At 44.9% G+C, this 18,350-nt stretch overlaps 1 protein-coding gene across 5 annotated transcripts in view; it reads left to right on the top strand.

Moving 5' to 3' along the window:
* Positions 1-349: 349 nt before the first annotated feature.
* The window catches only part of CASD1 (CAS1 domain sialic acid O acetyltransferase 1), a 46,917-nt gene continuing 28,916 nt past the window's right edge, over positions 350-18,350 (top strand). The window contains exons 1-2 of one of the 5 annotated variants that reach the window (XM_087947706.1): positions 350-711; positions 5,972-6,068. In XM_087947706.1, coding sequence (XP_087803832.1) covers positions 579-711; positions 5,972-6,068 — 230 coding nt within the window. In that variant the 5' untranslated portion in view covers positions 350-578. The remainder of the gene's footprint in view (positions 712-5,971; positions 6,069-18,350) is intronic. The other 4 variants (XM_087947705.1, XM_026675673.2, XM_087947707.1 and 1 more) reach the window with 4 other exon arrangements.

Raw genomic sequence — 18,350 nt, 5'->3', positions numbered from 1 at the left:
AAAGGCGGCTAAGGGGAGGGTGGAGGTTTATTCCTTAAGTCTCGCTCTGCCCTCGCAGATGTCCCGCGTTGGATCGCACAGGGACGGCACCTGCGCATCTTCCTCCGTAACGGAGAGGAGCACAGGTGATCAACGGCATCATAGCAGCCAGCGTTTCTCAACCTTTGACATATGGACTTCAACTCCCAAGATTCCCTAGCCAAGCGTCCCATGGCTGGCTGGGGAATTCTGGGAGTTGAAGTCCGCATCTCTTCAAATTGTTACGCTTTGAGGAAGGAGGCCGTCGGCCGGGAAGACTGCAGACCCGGTGCACGTGTTCCCTGGCTGTCGAGTTGAAAAGGCGACGAGTAGGAGGAGAAAACCGGGAGGGGTTTGCGCCGCCGAAAGGGGCGGCGGGATGCTGAGCGGGAGCGACCCAAACGGGCGGTAGTGACGCCTACTCAGCTGCGGCAGGGCAGTTCATCTCTTCGCCTTTCCGTAGCAGCAACTTCTTTCCCTTTCCCTCCTGGGAGCCCAGCGCTGCCCGTGTGCGCCCTCCCGCCCGTTTCTTCGCGCACTGTTGTCATGGAGGAGCCAAGATGGCGGCCCTGGCCTACAGCTTGGGAAAGCGGGAAATCAACCACTACTTCAGCGTGAGGAGCGCCAAAGCGCTGGCGTTGGCCGCTGTTCTCCTGCTCACCGCCTGCTACGCCGTCTCCCGTCGGTATCAAGGTGAGTAAAGGGGGGGGGGCGGAGGGCGGAACGACCATGACCGCAGACGGGGACTGACTAAGGAGGGGAACATCGCCGCGAAAGGTACGCGCGCAGTCCGCGGACTGCCGCTTGGCTCCATCGGGAGGAGTGTGTTACAGGCTTCCACGGATCCGAAGGGATGGTCGGTTGGGAGCGGGGCCTTTGAGCTCCTGAGCCGGCTTGGTCGCGGTCCCCCCCTTTTCCTTCCAGGGAACATAGAAGACCGGCCAGAACATCCTGCTCCCTCTAGCCTCTTTTCCCCAGGTTGGAACGGAGATGCGATAATATTTCTATGCTTGGTTTCCTCCCCTAACAGACAAGTGTCTTTTCACCTGTTCAGATAAAGCAGCCCCACTTAAGCCAAAGCGCTTCTCATGCAGGAGGTGTAACGGATCCAGAGTTATCTAAAGAAATTCCCTGCCCTGAGGGGTAGGTCTAATTAGCGCTGCTCATTATAAACAATAGTAGGAAACGGGATTGACGGTATAAATGATGCATTTTGACAGCCTTGCAGGATCCTGGAAGATAAGAGTGCAGTGATTTATTTGAAGAAGAGGGATTTCAATCCTCTTCGCCCTTTGTTTTATAGCGCCAGTGCAATTGGTTCAGTAAATACATCCCTTTAGGCTTGCCATTCCAAACAACTGGCAACTGATGACAAAATAAATACCAGAAAAATAGCAGGATTGGGATTCAGGCATTGGCAACCCGCCTGCATTTAAAACAGTTGCAGTGTTATATGGTTATGTGATCACAATTTGCAGCCTTCCCAGTCAGCTTTTGTCAATCAGAGTAAATGAGAAAGGCACCAGAAGATTGCAAGCTGATGTTATTTGATATCTCAATCATCACTGCTACTGCCATCATTAAGTGGGGAGGTTACAGGATATCTTTTGCTTAGCAATTACTTTGCTTATTTATGGAGTTGTCAAACAAAGTTGGTAAGTGAGGAGTACTTTTACAGTCCCCAAGAGGTACTTTGATTAAATTTCTTTGAGGTTGCCACAATATGTTGTTAGTCTTAATAACAATTTATCAGGTTTCCATGACTAAAGTTCTAGAATTGGATATTTTTGATTCAATCAACTTTTTTCATTTCATAAAAATTAGGGAGAAGAAGAATTGCTGTTGAGTGCTTTTTAACTGGTTATGATTTGATGGTATTTTAATGTTTAAATAGATGTACAATTAAACTAAATGTCTAGTTATAGTAGTAATTGATTATAACATTATGGATATAGTAATTAACCTTTATAGTTGCATAGTTGCCTTATATCTTGATAATGTTGAATATTTTCAACATATATTATAATTCAGGTTTCTCATTTCACATTCTGTATTTGATAATAGCTGTATTGACATATTAAATTTTTTCTTATTCATTTCTGAATAGTAGCATTTTGAATTTGTGACCATACATCCTTTTTTAATGTAAAAATCAATTGCTGGCAAAAAAGAGAATCAACTTGTATTTCCTGCATACATAATAGAGCAGAACCAGCATCTGAATTTGAATCCTGCATATGTATCTTTGCTATGAACATTGTTTCATCCAAGTCTTGAGGAAATAAAGAATAATTGTCCAGGATTGTTGATTACATACATTGAGGTTACATACATTCATAGGTTCCTGAAGACCTTTGCCTACCTTTTCTTTTAACTTAATCAACAAATATTGGTTAGTAAAGGTACAAAATAAATTGCAGTTTTGAATCATTTTCAGATTGATACATGTGAAAACTGTAGTTTAAAGCCTAATGTCTGTAGCATTATTTAAAAACCAAATAAGGGATTTCAATACCAAGTTATTTACATGCCACAGTACAATTCACTCTGCCTCAGTGCTCCATCCATTATAACTCAGAATCATTATTCTCAGAATCATTAAGTGTATTTCTATTCACTAAAAACTTGCTCATTCTTCTATAATAAATAAATACTTTGGAATGGCTTTTGCTCTGTTTCCCTTTTGGATCTTTGCTTTCAAATATTACATCTGGATAGTCTAGCCTTGGTTATCCACTTTTTGCATCATTGAGTAGATAAGAAATGTCTGATATCACTCCCAAAGTTCTATGTTAAGTAGTTCAATCTGTAGATCCTAAATAAAATTAAAATTTACCACCTATTATCCCAGGATTTTAATTCAATTAGAAGGAACTAATTAATTGTTATACAGTGGACCTTAATTATGTCCCACTATTATCTATTAAAAATACTGGGATTGGTTGCATTTGTATTAGAGCTGAGAAGGCGAAGAGAAAAATAAGCTCGCTCTCCTTCCCTATTCTGTTTCTGGTTTTTTTCTCTTGTTTTTTACTCACAGTGATATGGTTACATACTGTACAGTATGTAACCATATCTGTTAACCAGTATTTGTTTTTAGGATTTTTTTTTCAGTTGTAACAATAAGTAAACTGTAAAAGATTAAAATTTAGTGAATCACAGTGTTCTGAAAATGGTATGAACTAGTAATTACAGTTACATTCAGTAGATTTGGTGTGCTGGACTATAGCATTCTGTGTCAAATAGTAAATTTTCCATTTGGGAAACTTTAAATCTGCATACTGACAAAATAGAACTCTGTACTTCATGGTACTCTGAGTATACTTTAGTGTCTTCCAAATTAGTGGATTGCAATCAATCATATGTTGTCTCTAGATTAGTGCCATCGATTTGAATGGCATGCTTCAGGTGGCTTTGCTACAATAAAGAGTGGTAACTTAATATTTACTTTCTCTGTATTACTGAAAAGTAGGAAGGTACTGAGTTTCTTATCTGAAGCTAAAAGGAAGAGGTGATGTGAATCATGCATGTCCATGCCTGATCTGAAACAACTTTTTGGCCTTTGATCAATATATCCATACTACAAATATTATATGAAAGCAAAAATTATTATGGTGAATGACAGAGTTTATTATCTGTAAATCTACCTACTTGACAATTATGGTATTTGGAAGACTGAATTGAAACATGAGAAGAATAAATATTGATAGAGGGAGGGAAAATAGTTACGTTGTATGTCTGAAACTAAGAAAGGCTAGAAATGAGGGAATGTTGGAAGAACTGTTTGTAAGATTTGAATGGTAATGATAGTGAAATGTTAAAAAGGAATTCACATATCAGTTTTAGCATCCAAGAAAATAATGAAAATGAAATCATAAATATTTGGTGAATGTTGGCAATCAGACTGCATATGTTAATGGTATAACTGGAAAAACATTTGGGCAACTTACTTAACTTATTCAGGGCTTGCCCTTCTGCTTGTCATTTGTAAGAATGTCATTGGTTGTGGTTGTTTTTGTACAGACAAAAACTAATAATAGTGAGTCAAAAATTAAAGGGAAATGCTTGGAAAGGTGCTTGGCAGAAGCTGATTGAAAGGAAATAAATACAAAATTTGAAAAATGCAAGGAAGTTTTATGCAGGAGTGAAGATCATATTTTTCTACAGGGGTGAAAATGAATATTTTCATATTGAGCAGCTGAAAGTTACATTTTGTTGCCGTCATGTTAATGCATCTCTAATCCAAACACATATTCCTGAGCCCATGTGGCAAGTGTTGAGACTTTATTTCATCAAGATTCACAATCAGATGGTTAATGAATATATAATGAGTTTGAAAACTTACAGTTGCTGCTACAGATCCATACCATTGACTGGTACTTCCTTTCTGGATGTGGAGACTTAGTCGCAGATTTCTTCTTTTGATGAAATAATCTGATTTCAAAGTTGCATATCTGATTTCTTATTTTTAGCGTTTATTTTAAAATACTTTCTAAACATTTTAGATTAGAATGTGGTATATTTATTTGGTGCATTTTAACACATTCTTTAAGTGAAGAATATTCTTAGGTGACTTAACAAAACAGATAAAGACAACTTATTTTGACCCTTATGCTCACAGTATGAAAAACACCACATGGAACAAGGTTTGAGGAGAAAGGAAGAAAAAAAAAATCAAAGCCAGACATTTTCAAAAAAGGAATTGAGAGATAATTTGGGTACTAAATTTATATAACAAAAACATTTAATCTAGTTAGAGAAGTCTGTGAGAAACCTTGGAGAGAAGTTCTTAGCCATTAAAAAATTGAAGGTTTTCGATGAAATAATATGTACAAGATAAGCAGGATAATTCTCATGCATGTTGCCCTTCCCTTCAGCAGCTTCCATTGTGGCTTGCCAATCTGCCTGCCCCAGTTTCCCAGCTCCCTCTCTTCCATTATCTTCTGCCACATCAAAGTGCCAAGTTTCTGTCTGGAACAAAACAGCCCTGTGTTGTTCTATGTTCAGGACAGAACAGCCATGTTTTGTTCTGTACATGGAATGGACCAAAGCTTTGCAAAGTTTGGGCATTTTCAGTTTGGGCACAGACTATTTGAAATCCGCTGTTTTGCACATAGAACAATTCATGAACAGAGAACTTTGCATATCCCTAGGGGAGCAATAATAAGCAAGTTAAGAATATTTTTATACTACATCTAATTGCTTTTCTTTCTGTATTGGCAATGTACCAAACTCAAAAAAAAGAAAACTTCTGGGGTTGTAGTATTAGATTCCATTTTCACCAAGGGGATTTTCCATAACTACTTATTCTTAAAGTGATAGCAATCTTAATAATTGCCAATTTGCCAATTTGTTACATTTACTTGTTTAAAAGATATGGCCACACATCTTAGAATGCAACTCTAATGGATGCAGTTAAGAAACCAAAAGGATTTAGGTAGCTCTCCTTGTAATTTCTTCCTGGCACTGTTACTTTTTCTTCATTACCAAAGGAGAAAATGTATTTGTATTTTTAAATGCAAAATAAATAGAAAAACTACATATAGTTTATAAATTATACTACATATAACAACATATAAATATAAAAACTACTATATAGTTAGGAGAGAGAAAGAGTGCAGATAGTTTCCAAGTTACAACCATTGGAACTGGAATTTTTGTCATTAAAGTTGCAGTTATAAATCGAGTGGGGCCCAATTTTTTAACAGTTTGGGTGGCAATTAAGTGAATCCTTATGTTCACTAAGCAAATCACATGGTTATAAGTGAATCCAGCTTCACCAATTGCTTGTGCAATTATCTAGAAGCAGCCAACCAGGTGATACAGTACTTGTTCAGCTTCTTACAGAATTTATTGGTTTGTCATACAATCAGTTAAATATTTAGACTGAATTGGGTATTTTTATCTGCCTATCAATTTCTTATATCTCTATTTCTTTTTTTCCCCTCTTAAGGTAATGATACTTGTGAATATCTTCTCTCTACTGGAAGATTCCTTGGGGACAAAACATGGCAACCTTATAGCTGTATGATGCATAGATATAAACAGAGGTAAAATATTGTTGTAATATTTGTATTTAAAGCAAGACACAAACTAAATTTAATTTATATTTAATTAAAAATCAAACATATTTATGTAGAATATTTGCCATGATTAATTTGCTAATCATGGGTTTAATATCTTACATCTTCTACAAACTAAAAATACCTATTCGATAACATTTGATGTTGGATGTGGATTTCAAAGACCAGTCATTGTGCAGGGTGCCAAGATGTCTGACTGCATGGGCAGTATTTATTACATTTATAGGGTTTTTACAAGAAGACAAAGGCAACATAGATACGGCATCTGGATTGGAGAATAGATGACACGTGGGTGAAAGCTCCCAACCACATTGGTACAACCTCCTAACCAATCCTTAAGATTAGTGGTGATGTTAGTAAAATGAGGTCACATACGTCTGGAAAGTTAAGGACTTCTCCATGCTGCAGCAAGAGCCCAGGTTGGGTAGACTCCTTCTTATGATGTCATTAAGCTGAGTCTGTACTTGTATATAAAACCCCAGCCCCCGAGAGAATCCCCAGCTTTGACTCAGCTTCTTTAAGTCACAAGCTGTGTCTCTGAAAGCGTTAGCGTTTTATTTAGTGATTTTCTACAGAAGCTACCCTTGCTTCAATCAGCTCCCGGGCATCTGGGCAGCTGCAACTTCAGGAGAGCGGGGCTCCATTCTCCTGCAACGTTGGGATAAACATTTTCCCAAGCGCTGCTAGGCAAGCAGGGAAGCGTCTGAGACCTTCCCCATAGCCGCAGTTTGTCTGATCGTAAAACTGATCGGCAAACTGATAACAGAGCCAGCCAGCTGATCGCGTGGGAGGCATCTCTTCCTTCTCTGGCTGATCTGATCGCTCGGGGCTTGCAATAACCTAAGGAGCGAAATTCACTTCTCGGAGCCATCAATGAGCAGCGGCCATCTTTGAGTGCAGTCTCTTCAGACACGAGGTGAGCGGCCATTTTAAGTGGCCTGGCGGCCATTTTCAGGGCTCCAAAGACCCAATTCCACCCTCTGCCATCCTTAAGCACTTTTGAGAGCCATTCTCTCAACGCTTGAGCCTTGCTTATTTGAAATGGATCAGGACAGTGCTCATGCAGAGTTTCCCCCCCCCCGCCCCAAATGGAACAGACTCTCCAACCCACTAAAAGGAAAAGATGCAGACAATGTACTGCTCAGAGGGAAGTGGCTGCAAAAATCAGAGCTAAGGCTCTAGCCCCTAAGAAGACAACTCAGGCTGAGTTGAAGGCAGAGAAACGCAGACGTGGCTCTAGAGCAGGGGTGGGCAAACTACGGCCCGCGGGCCACATCCGGCCCGTTGGTCTGTCCAATCCGGCCCGCCCCTGAAAAAAAATCGCTGCCATTGGTCTGTCCAATCCGGCCCGCCCCTGAAAAAAATCGCTGCCATTGGTCTGTCCAATCCGCCCGCCCCTGAAAAAAAATCGCTGCGGTTGGTCTGTCCAATCCGGCCCGCCCCTGAAAAAAAATTGCTCGGCGTGGCGTATTGCCCTGTGCCGCGTGGCCCCCAAAGCTGCAAAACAGTGCGGAGCGATCTAGGGTAGGAAAGAAAAGAAATTTGCAAAGGCCTCGGCTGGGAGTTCGAAATCACCTTCGAGTGCGACCTCTCCGAAGGTGAGTCCCCGCCGATCCCCTTTTTTTTCCGGGGCTTCCAGGCTTAAACTTTGCAAAGGCAAAGCTTGCAGGCTGGAGCGTCTTCCCGCCGAGGAGCGGGAAGGGTTCCGCGGGCGGGCTGCTTGGAGCGGGCTGCTTGGAGCCACCTAAAGCTAGGCCGCTGCTGGTGGAGCCTTGCCCTGCCTTGGTGCCCCGTTTCCCGGCTCGGCGGTCCTGCTCGGGCGGCACTTTAAAAGCCTGCTCCCAGCACCCGAGCAACTTCCCAGCAACTTTCGGCTTCCTTTTAACTCGCGGGCGCCACGCCTGGCCCCGAGCCGCGCGGCGGAAGGAAGCCCGGCGGGCGGGCAGGCAGGCTGCTTGGAGGAGGCTCCGGGCTTCCCCTCCGCCAGGTGCGAGCGCCCGCGAGTTAAAACGAAGCTGAAAGTTGCTGGGAGTTGCTCGGGTTTCGGGCTTCCAGGGCTTTGCAAAGGCAAAGTTTTCAGGCGGGAGCATCTTCCCGCCGAGGAGCGGAAGGGTTCCGCCCGGCGGGCGGGCAGGCTGCTTGGAGCGGGTTGCCATGTGGCTCTGGGCCAGATGCTCCAGCCTGCAAACTTTGCCTTTGCAAAGCCCTGGAAGCCCGGAAACCAGAGCAACTTCCCAGCAATTTCGGCTTCCTTTAACTCGCAGGCGCCGTGCCTGGCCCCGAGCGCACGGGCGGAGGGGAAACCCGAGCACCGCCGGTCGCTCCTCCAAGCAGCCCGCCCACCCGCCCGCGGCGGAACCTTCCCGCTCCTCGGCGGGAAGACGCCCGCCTGCAAACTTTGCCTGTGCAAAGTTTAAGCCTGAAGCCCGGAAACCCAAGCAACTTCCCAGTAACTTTCGGCTTCCTTTAACTTGCGGGCGCGCGCCTGGCCCTGAGCCGCATGGCGGAGGGGAAACCCGAGCACCGCCGCATCGCCTCCTCCAAGCAGCCCGCCCGCCCGCCCGGGCGGAACCCTTCCCGCTCCTCGGCGGGAAGACGCTCCGCCTGCAAACTTTGCCTGTGCAAAGTTTAAGCCTGGAAGCCCGGAAACCCGAGCAACTTCCCAGCAACTTTTGGCTTCCTTTAACTCGCGGGCGCTCGCGCCTGGCCCCGAGCCGCGCGGGCGGAGGGAAGCCCGGGCGGGCGGGCGGGCTGCTTGAGGAGGCGCACCGGCGGTGCTCCGGCAGCAGCAACAGGCAGTTCCGCCCGGCTCCGCTCAGGTGTCTGGCTGGGGCTGTCAGGAGTTGCTACCGCTGCTGCGCGAGCTCAGACGGCTCCAGTCCTGCGTTGCCTTGGGAAGGAAAAGGCAAAACCAGGAGCCGCTGAGCCTGAGCCTCCGGTGCCGCTGCTGCCATTGCAAAGCACCGCCGCGGCTCTTCCTTTTGCCTTTCCTTCCCGAGGCAACGCGGGACTGGAGCCGCGCTGAGCCCCACTGGCAGTAGCAACTCCTGACTCAGGGGCCTCCGAGGGGAGGGGAAGGAGGAGAAAAGGGGGGCGATTCCCAAAAATCTTGTGCTGACCCGGCCCGTCTGTCAAATTTTAAAAGTCAATGCGGCCCCGAGCCAAAAAGTTTGCCCACCCCTGCTCTAGAGAGACAATTTAACAAGACTAATCAACAAATGAGAGGGCAACTGCAACAGGTTTCCCAGCCACTGAACATCAGGGTTTCCAGAAAAGCCCCCCAGGGGAGGGGAAGTTGTTCATAGAGCCTTTGGACACCCCCCCGGTCTGGTCCCCTGAGGCATTTGAGGAACAACCTCAGGATTTTAGCAGGTCTGGGCCATATTTCCAGCAAACTTCTGGGCCCTATGCCTCCTCTTCCCTCTAGAGTTCAGGCCTCCCAGATCAGGCCGGAAGCCACCGTCATGCCCACTGCAGCTGGCCTTCGGCCTTCCACTACCTTTGATGACAGGCCCAGGGAGATCCAAGATGTTGTTTCTTTAGCCATTAGGCAGGGATTGGCTGAAGATTTTCAACAGATTCTTCGGCCCCTGGAGAGGGTTCAGGCCCTTCTCCCTTCTCAATCTATGGCTTCCTTACCTCCGCAATGAGATTTCCACAGACCCCAAGACCTCAGGGTCCATTCTTCACAGGCAGAATGGAGGAGTATGAAGGGGAAGAGGGTGCCTCCCCATCTGAACACAGTTGCTCCTCTGGTTCAGAGCGCGAAGAGGGCGAAATCTGTGATCGCAATCTTTCAGAGGAAGAAGACTCGTCCAGATCAGTTAGTCTTTAAACCAGCCCTCTTTAAACCCCTACTTAGCAAGGCCCTGGTTACTGCCAAGCTGTCACCCGAGGAAACAGCACCTGAACCACAAGGGGAACTCTCCGGGCAAGGAAACTCGCTCTTCTCCAAGCCAGTAGTACACATGGAGGTTTTGCCTTCTTCCCTTTTGTTTCTCGACATGGTCAAGGACATGGTAATGCTTCCCCTTCGGCAGGTCCTCGTCCATCATCTTTGGACAAGCGGTTCTACAATGTTAGCACATCCCTAGCCCACACCCTTGCAGTGCCCTCAGTAGACACTCCAGTTGTGGCATCATTCTCCTCTTCTGGCACTCCCACTGAGCCAGAGGATGTCCTTAAACCAGAGGACAAGCGTTCCAAACAGACCCTCAAGCGCAATCACCAAGCAGCTGTGTGGGCTGTTCGGGCTTCGACTGCTGCATCATTTTTCACAAGGACATCTCTACGAGGGCTGCACCAACTGCAGGATCGATTGCCTGCCTCTGACCTCAGGTCTCATCAGGACCTTAACAAAATTATAGCAGCGGCGGAATTCACTACAGATGCCACCCTCAATTCCACCAAATTTGCATCAAGGGCCATGACATCTTCGGTGGCAGCAAGAAGACTTCTGTGCCTCCGAAATTGGCAGGTGGAGTCACGCCGCAAATGGAAGCTGGCTTCTGCTCCCTGTGCAGGAGACAAGTTTTTTGGCGAGGCTCTAGAGCCGTATCTCATCGAGACCAGAGATAAACATAAAATCCTTTCCTCCTCAGGGAAAAAAGCTGACTATTGCCCAACTCCTTATCGGCCACCTGCCTTTTGGGCGGAGTCCACCTCCCGCTTTCCTCAGCCACAGAGGGCGTATTCTCAGCGCCAAGACCAACGTCAAGAATCACCTGGCAGACAACAACCTTCTGCTGGTAAACGGCCCTTTTTGGGGGGGAGGGGTCATGCCTTCCGTCGCTCTAAGTAATACCTTGTTCTTCCCACCCAACGGAGGTCGCTTAGCCTTCTTTGCCTCCAAATGGGAGGAGTCAACGACGGATGCCTGGGTGCTCAACACTGTTAGGTCAGGGTTACAATTGAAATTTCTATCGTCACCCCCCAGAAAATTTTTCGATTTGTCCCGTTTCACGGGACACTTCAAAGAGAGCCCTTATGAATTTGGCCATTCAACACCTACTCGACATAAGGGCTATTCAACCAGTTCCCACCTTACAACGGGCACGTGGATTTTACTCTCATCTTTTTGTTGTTCCCAAAGCCTCGGGGGGGTGGGGGTGGCGAGCCATCCTTGACCTAAAATTTCTCAATAAATTTGTCAAATACAGGCGATTTAAAATGCAGACACTGCATTCTATCTTAGAGAGCGTTCAGGAGGGTGACCTCCTCTCTTCCATTGATCTCACGGAGGCTTACCTCCACATCCCCATCTGGCCTCATCATCGCCAGTTTCTCTGTTACCAGAATGCCCACTTCCAGTATCGAGCCCTTCCCTTCGGCCTCTCATCAGCTCCAAGGGTCTTCACAAAGATTCTAGCAGCATTGGTGGATTCACTTCGTTCTGTTCCAGTGAGGATCCAATGCTACTTTGACAACATGTTGATACTCCATCCACTCGGCCCATTAGGACTTACAAATTACCCTGTCTTGCCTCCAAAGCCACGGGTTTTCCATCAACACCAAGAAGAGCCATCTCTTACCCATGACCAAACTGCTACGCTTGGGAGCAGTCATCGGTACGACTTTGTGCCAGGTTTTCCTGTCTCCAGATCGTGGAAAAAGCCTTGCAGAGATCATCAGCCAGATTCAACAACAACAGATTGTTCCACTGTCGCTGCTGTCCAAACTACTGAGGAAGATGGTCTCCTGTATTGGCATCGTCCCGTGGGCACGGCTTCACTCCCGATCGCTCCAATGGTTCCTGCGCCCCTTTCAACGAGCAGGAATCAGCCACTCGTCAATCAAAGTCCTGCTCTCTCAACAGGCCCGGCGATCCCTCAACTGGTGGCTCTCCCCATCCCTCTGGAAGGGGTTCCAATTCCAGGAACCAGACAGGCTAGTAATCACCACAGATGCCAGCCTTCTGGGTTGGGGCTCCCATATGGAGGGTCAGATAGCTCAAGGGATTTGGTCCAGGTCAGACAGCACCCATCCCATAAATTGGTTAGAGCTTAGAGCTATCTCTCTGGCTCTCAAGCTTTTCAGAGCCTCGATGACCGGCTCCCATGTTCTCATGTTGACGGACAATATGGCCACAAAGGCACATGTCAACAGACGGAGGAACGAGATCCAAGGCACTTATGAGGGAGGCAGAACGTTTGGGGTTATGAGCAGAGAAACACCTGCTGTCGATCTCAGCAGATCACATTTCCGGAGTTGACAATTTCCAAGCCGACTGGCTGAGCAGGAGTTTAGTCGACCAGGCAGAATGGTCCATTCCTCTGTCCCTATTCAGGGATCTTTCCCTCAGATTCGGAACTCCGGAGATGGATCTCTTCTCCACTCCTCAAAATGCCAAAGTCAACAGATTCTTCACCAGGTTTCCTTGCCAGAGAGCGAAGGGGACCAATGCTCTTCGTTGCAAATGGCCCACAGGTCTCCTCTACACCTTTCTCCCTCTTCCCATCATTCTGGCGGTCATACGGAAGCTGTTGGCAAAATGAGTGGAGTTAATTCTCTTGGCACCCTATTGGCCAAGGAGGCCCTGGTTTGCAGACCTGGTCAACCTGTCTGTGGCTTCCCCTTGGAGGATCCCGGCCCATCTCATCTGCCTGCACCAAGGGGCCCTGATCCATCCAGAGCCCCAGTGGCTGAAGCTGACCGTGTGGCGCTTGAGCGGCAGCAGCTAAGGGAGGCTAATCTCCCAGAGGGGGTTATCCTCACCATCCAGGCGTCTTGCAAACCTTCTACGAGGCACCTCTATGATGCCACCTGGAGGGTTTTCTCCCAATGGTGCCTCAAGGAGGGTCTCTCTCCTTCCTCAGCCCAGTTGGCAGATTCCTTCAGGGTGGCTTGGAGAAAGGTTTAGCCCCAATACCTTATGTCTCCAGGTAGCAGCTCTCTCCTCAGTTCTTTCTTGGGGTTTGCTTCCTTCCTTGTCCCATCACCCCTCAGTCAGGAGATTTTTGAAAGGGGCTTCCAACCTACACCTTCCTGTGGTGCACAGGTATCCTTCATGGGACCTTCACTTGGTTTTTAATGCCCTTACGAAGCCCCTCTTTGAACCCCTTAGAACAGTGTCTTTCCAATTCCTAACTCTAAAGGTAGTTTTCCTCGTTTCTATCACCTCAGCCAGAAGGGTGTCAGAACTGGCCGCCCTTTCTATCAGGCAGGATCTTTGCATCTTTCACAATGATAGGGTTGATCTCCATCTGGACCCCTCCTTTATCCCAAAGATTAACACTTGATTCCACCAGTCCCAAGACATTGTGTTACTTGACTTCTGTCTCCTTCCACACCATGATTTAGAGCGCAAGTGGCATACTCTAGATGTCAGAAGGACTCTTAGAATTTACATCAAGCGCTCTTCCCCTTTTAGAAAGACAGAAGCCATGTTTGTCTCCTTTTCACCTCACTTGGGGAGCAAGTCTTCTTCCCCTACTATTAGGAGGTGGGTCAGGACGTGCATTGCACAAGCCTACAAAATGGTGGCTCTTCCAGTACCCCGTGGTCTAACGGCATACTCTACCAAAAGTGCGGCCACTTCAGCCGCTTGGGCCACCCAGGCATCCTTGGAAGAGATTTGCAGAGTGGCCACGTGGACATCCCCGTCTCCCTTCATCAGACACTACTGTCTGGATTCCTTTGCCTCGGCGATGGCGGCCTTCGGCAGACGTGTTCTTCAGCGAGTGGTTCCACCGTCAGAGTGATTGGCCGGAAGAGGACCCGCCCGTGGACATGCAAGCTTTGGTATGTCCCATCCTGGGCTCTCGCTACAGCATGGAGGAGAATGGGCGTTGGTAAATTTACCTGTGAACGGCCTTTCTATCTATGCTGCAAGAGAGCCCAGCCCCATCCCTTGGTTTGTCCGAAGATGGTAAGGCATGTTAATGTATTGGATTGTTGCCTTCAGAGACACTTCTTCAGTCTATCAAGTATCTTCGCCAAAGCTGGGGATTCTCCTGGGAGCTGGGGTTTTATATACAAGTACAAACTCAGCTTAATGACATCATAAGGAGTCTACCCATCCTGGGCTCTCTCGCAGCACAGATAGAAAGGGTGTTCACAGGTAAATTTACCAACGCCCATTTCCACCTTTACCAAAATATAGGAAATGAGATCATGCCAATAGCCAAGAGGCCCACATAGGGTTTCTAGATAGCAGTTTGCTGCTTAGCATCTAGCACCATCTATAGGATCTCAGTAGCTACCACATTTCACTCTTTTTTATTTTATTAGTTAAAGAAGAATCATAAAAGGGGTTAGGAGAGGATTCATAATAATCATTAGAAGAGCACGCTTGCAGTTGTTTATACAGGGCATATACCTGACCCTGAGGCAATGTAGGAGAGGGTGTAGAGTGAAAAGCTGTGATACATATGTTGCAAAGAGAAGGGAGACATTGAACAAAGCAGCACCCACTAATTAAAGCACAAATAATGACTACATAGCATAGAATTTTTCCCTTTAAGCCTGTGGGCAATCAAGCCCAAAAGCTTTCCCACCAAGGTCCTAAATTATCAATTTTCAAATCTGAGGCCAAATTGTTGAAAATATTAAGCTGGTGCTGGATGGTTCATGACCCATCAAACAAATTAAAACAATATAGAATTTGTAGAATAAGCTTCCTCAACGCTTGCATCTCGTGGTTGATTGTTGAGATAGCTGAAGAAGTAACATAATTATTTTTGCTAAATTACATAATTGTTTTTGCTAAATTACATAATTGTTTTTGCTAAATTACATGCAACAGAGTTAGTGTTAAGGTGAGTGCAAGCAATAATTGCTGGCACGCCCACTATAGACAAAGCTAGCACTACGTATTCTGCTTTATTAAGTAAGGTTGTTTCAGAGTCACAAGTGCTATCTAGCATGACTATACACCGAGAACGATTCGATTGATGAATTTGTTGTTTAGAAAGCAAAACAGGAATCAGCCAGCTGAGGCAGCATTGTGCTTCACTAATATTAGCAGGAATATAATTAAAAGTTTATTGACCACATGTAAAAATCCATCCTTGCGGTAGCCAAACATGGGCAAAGTGAAAGAAAATCTCTTCAAAAGCTGTGCAGTTCAAAGTAGGTGAGCTAATGCGATGACAGTGAGGTTTTTTACTTGAAGATGTACAATTAACTACTTTTGCGCAAGTTATATTTACAGGGACTGCTACCATTGGGGTGTGTCAAGCAATCGCATCAAGGGGTGGATAATAAGCAGCAAATCCCCAGTTAGATATAGTCTTATAGTTAAAGTTCCTATGGAATAAAAATCCACTTAAGCCAGTGAAGTTTTGAATTACTATAGAAGGAGTGCAGACAGGAACTAAACATGTGGAAAGCAAATTTTCCATATCATAAGTTTCAGATAAGCAAAGGACATTATTCTGTGTGATGTTAGCCTGTTGCACTTCGTTTTTCAAGTGTTTGTGTGAAATGACAGCCCGCTGATGCCAAAGGACAGCTTTAAACAATCAAACATAAGCAAATGAGCCCGGATTGGACACTGTGCCATCTGTAAAGTCAAATTCCTGGGACTGGATCCGGGGACTGGTGTAGACATCCTTGGCTGGGTGGACACAACAAGCTGGAATCCACAAAGGTCCTGTAGGAGCAAACACAACAACACAGCCCTGCCCCCTCGCCCCCAAGTAGTTAAATTTTGAATAGAAACATTCAATTAATTTAAGGTAAATTCAATTAATGTAAGGTAAATGGAAACATTAAATTGCATTCAATTGAGTTAACATCTGGAAGATTAAAAGAAGTTAACACACATAATGAGAGTCAGAGATTAAATCAAAAGGCTGTTGAGAAAAAATTTTGAAAGTTAAAATAGCAGGACACTTTCCAGGTATCATCATGAGGATCCTTGTAAAGGAAGAAGTCATTAAGTAAGCAAGCCAAAGTTTTTTAGGCAATCAGGTAAAGCACATTGAAGAAATAAGTTATTCTGAAAATAAAATTGAAAATTAGATTTACATAACCACCATTTATACCTTACTGCACTTTATCAAAAATTACAAAGAAAAAGTTATTTGCAAAGTTCATTGTAAACCTTTCATGATTTTACCTGTTGTGCTGGCAATAGCCATGCATTCTTCACATTCTTGTTGTAAACCCTCCAGATGGAGTCAAATTTTACTGTCAATTCTCTGCTTTAATCAAAATATGGATTAAGAGCATGTACAGAGTGCAGCTAATTTTAAATTTTGATTCCCCTTGCTGAAACTGGGAATTGAACCATCTTCAAAGATAATGGTTCCAGGCCAACTGCCAACCTGGGAACTGAGCCACCTTTACAGATAATGTTCCAGGCAATTTGCCAATCTCAGCCTATCTATCTGAGGCTCCTTTGTGTGAAAATCGCTAAAAAAATCAGGAAATGAAGCTATGTAAGCTATAAAAAAGTTATTTTCTAGCCTCATCTTTGTCAAGGCAAAAACTCAAAGCAGAGGGAAAAAATTGTTAAAGTGATCAAAAGCCCTCCTCCTGCCTCCGCTTTTACAACAACCAGCGAGGACAAGAAGTGTGTGTGTGGGGGGAATCACACACAAATAACTTTTATTATCAGTAAAGCACACACAACTACATACACAAATAATCCTGTCTTTCCAGTAAATCACATACATTTCTCCATGGGATTTTTATAATGTCCGGACCATTCTCATTTCCTTACACACGCTATTTCTTACACACTATTTCAATCTGGGTTGGGGGTCAACACACAAAACATTTATACCAACTTTTTACCATCAACATACTGTTATGAGAGAGTCTCATCCTCCAGGTCTGGAAATGATTACATACAGGCACATTCTCACACACAACACCTCTAGACCTGGGGAGGTTTTGTCCCTTTAAATCTTCACATTTTCTTTTTTTGGACAACCTATAGTTTGTTCTCAGAGCACTGGGATAACTCAAGGAGTGGTTCCAATCACAAAGCAGATTGTGGGCCCGAGCCACTGCCTATCTGCTTCCCATAGCTCTGAGTCCAATCCAAAAAACCAATTTAATTCTCTGGCTGCCAAACATGTTACAATTAATTTATTTTGAGCTGCAGCAGTTCCAATTAGGGCTATACACAGGTAAAATATATGTTTCTTCAATTCAATCCTATTCAATTCTGTATACAATTATTTTACATTGTTATACATATACAGCTAAGCTCTATTCTGCATGCAATTATTATACATTATTATACATACACATCTAAGAGTTTTAATGGAAATCACATCCTGAAAAGAATAGTAAACATTTTCTTCTACTCTTAGTTCTTTTTACATACTCATATCTTTGAACAGCCCCATTGTACTATATGAAGGGGCTTCTTAACACAGATCTGTGTCTCGTTCCATGCTTCTGAACAGCAGAGCTAACTACATATGGTGCCCATTGAACTCATGGGGCATGCCTTCTACATTCAATTCTGCCACCCAGTGCATCAGAAGACAGCAGTTGCCTGCATTCTAGTTACATCCATTGTTCTATCTCTTTAAACGTGAAATAATTAAAAAGGATTAACATAAACATTTTAAACAAATTTATGTGTCTCTGTCCTGGGTTTCTAGCTTGAATCTCCCCCTTTTTCTAATTGTTTCTCTAATACTTTCCTTATGGGGGTGTACAATGGCCTTGGAAAATCAAAAAAATTAGCCTGCTTAGAAGGAGCTGAAAGTCCAATTGGAGAAGATTTTGGAGTGACAATTTTTACTTGATCATAATCAGGAGGGGGGCTTAAGGTCAATTATTATTTTGCTGAGACATCAGAGCCCAATTATTGTTTTACTGAGACATCAGAGCCAGATGTTTCCACTGCATAACAGCATTGATACCATTGATGTAATATTTGTACTAGAGCCTTGGGTATCCTGAAGCTTCTATTCTATTGCGCTCAGGATACCATTTCCCTATCTCTCAACCAGCTTCCTTATGTTCCCCTCAGACGCTGTAACGCCTGATTTGTGTAACAGGAATCTTAGTTCCTGTACATGCTTATGCTGTTGCTGAGATAGATTGCAACCCATACTTACCATTGATGGGTCCCAAAGGACCCGGGGTCCCATAGGACGAAGGTGCGCACCTTAGGGGTCTATTCCAGACATGGTAAGCATGTTGGCTGTTGCCTACCCGGAGGGTTGTGGCCCGCCCCGCAGGGTTGATGTCCCTGTTCGGGCACCATATGTAGATTTCAAAGACCAGTCATTGTGCAGGGTGCCAAGATGTCTGACTGCATGGGCAGTGTTTATTACATTTATA

Source organism: Notechis scutatus, chromosome Z (assembly GCF_049901735.1).
Source record: "Notechis scutatus isolate UNSWTSFEM ecotype Mainland chromosome Z, rNotScu1.2, whole genome shotgun sequence".
NCBI lineage: Eukaryota > Metazoa > Chordata > Lepidosauria > Squamata > Elapidae > Notechis > Notechis scutatus.
Note: the sequence above shows the minus strand (reverse complement) of the source record. Positions and strands in the feature narration are given on the sequence as shown.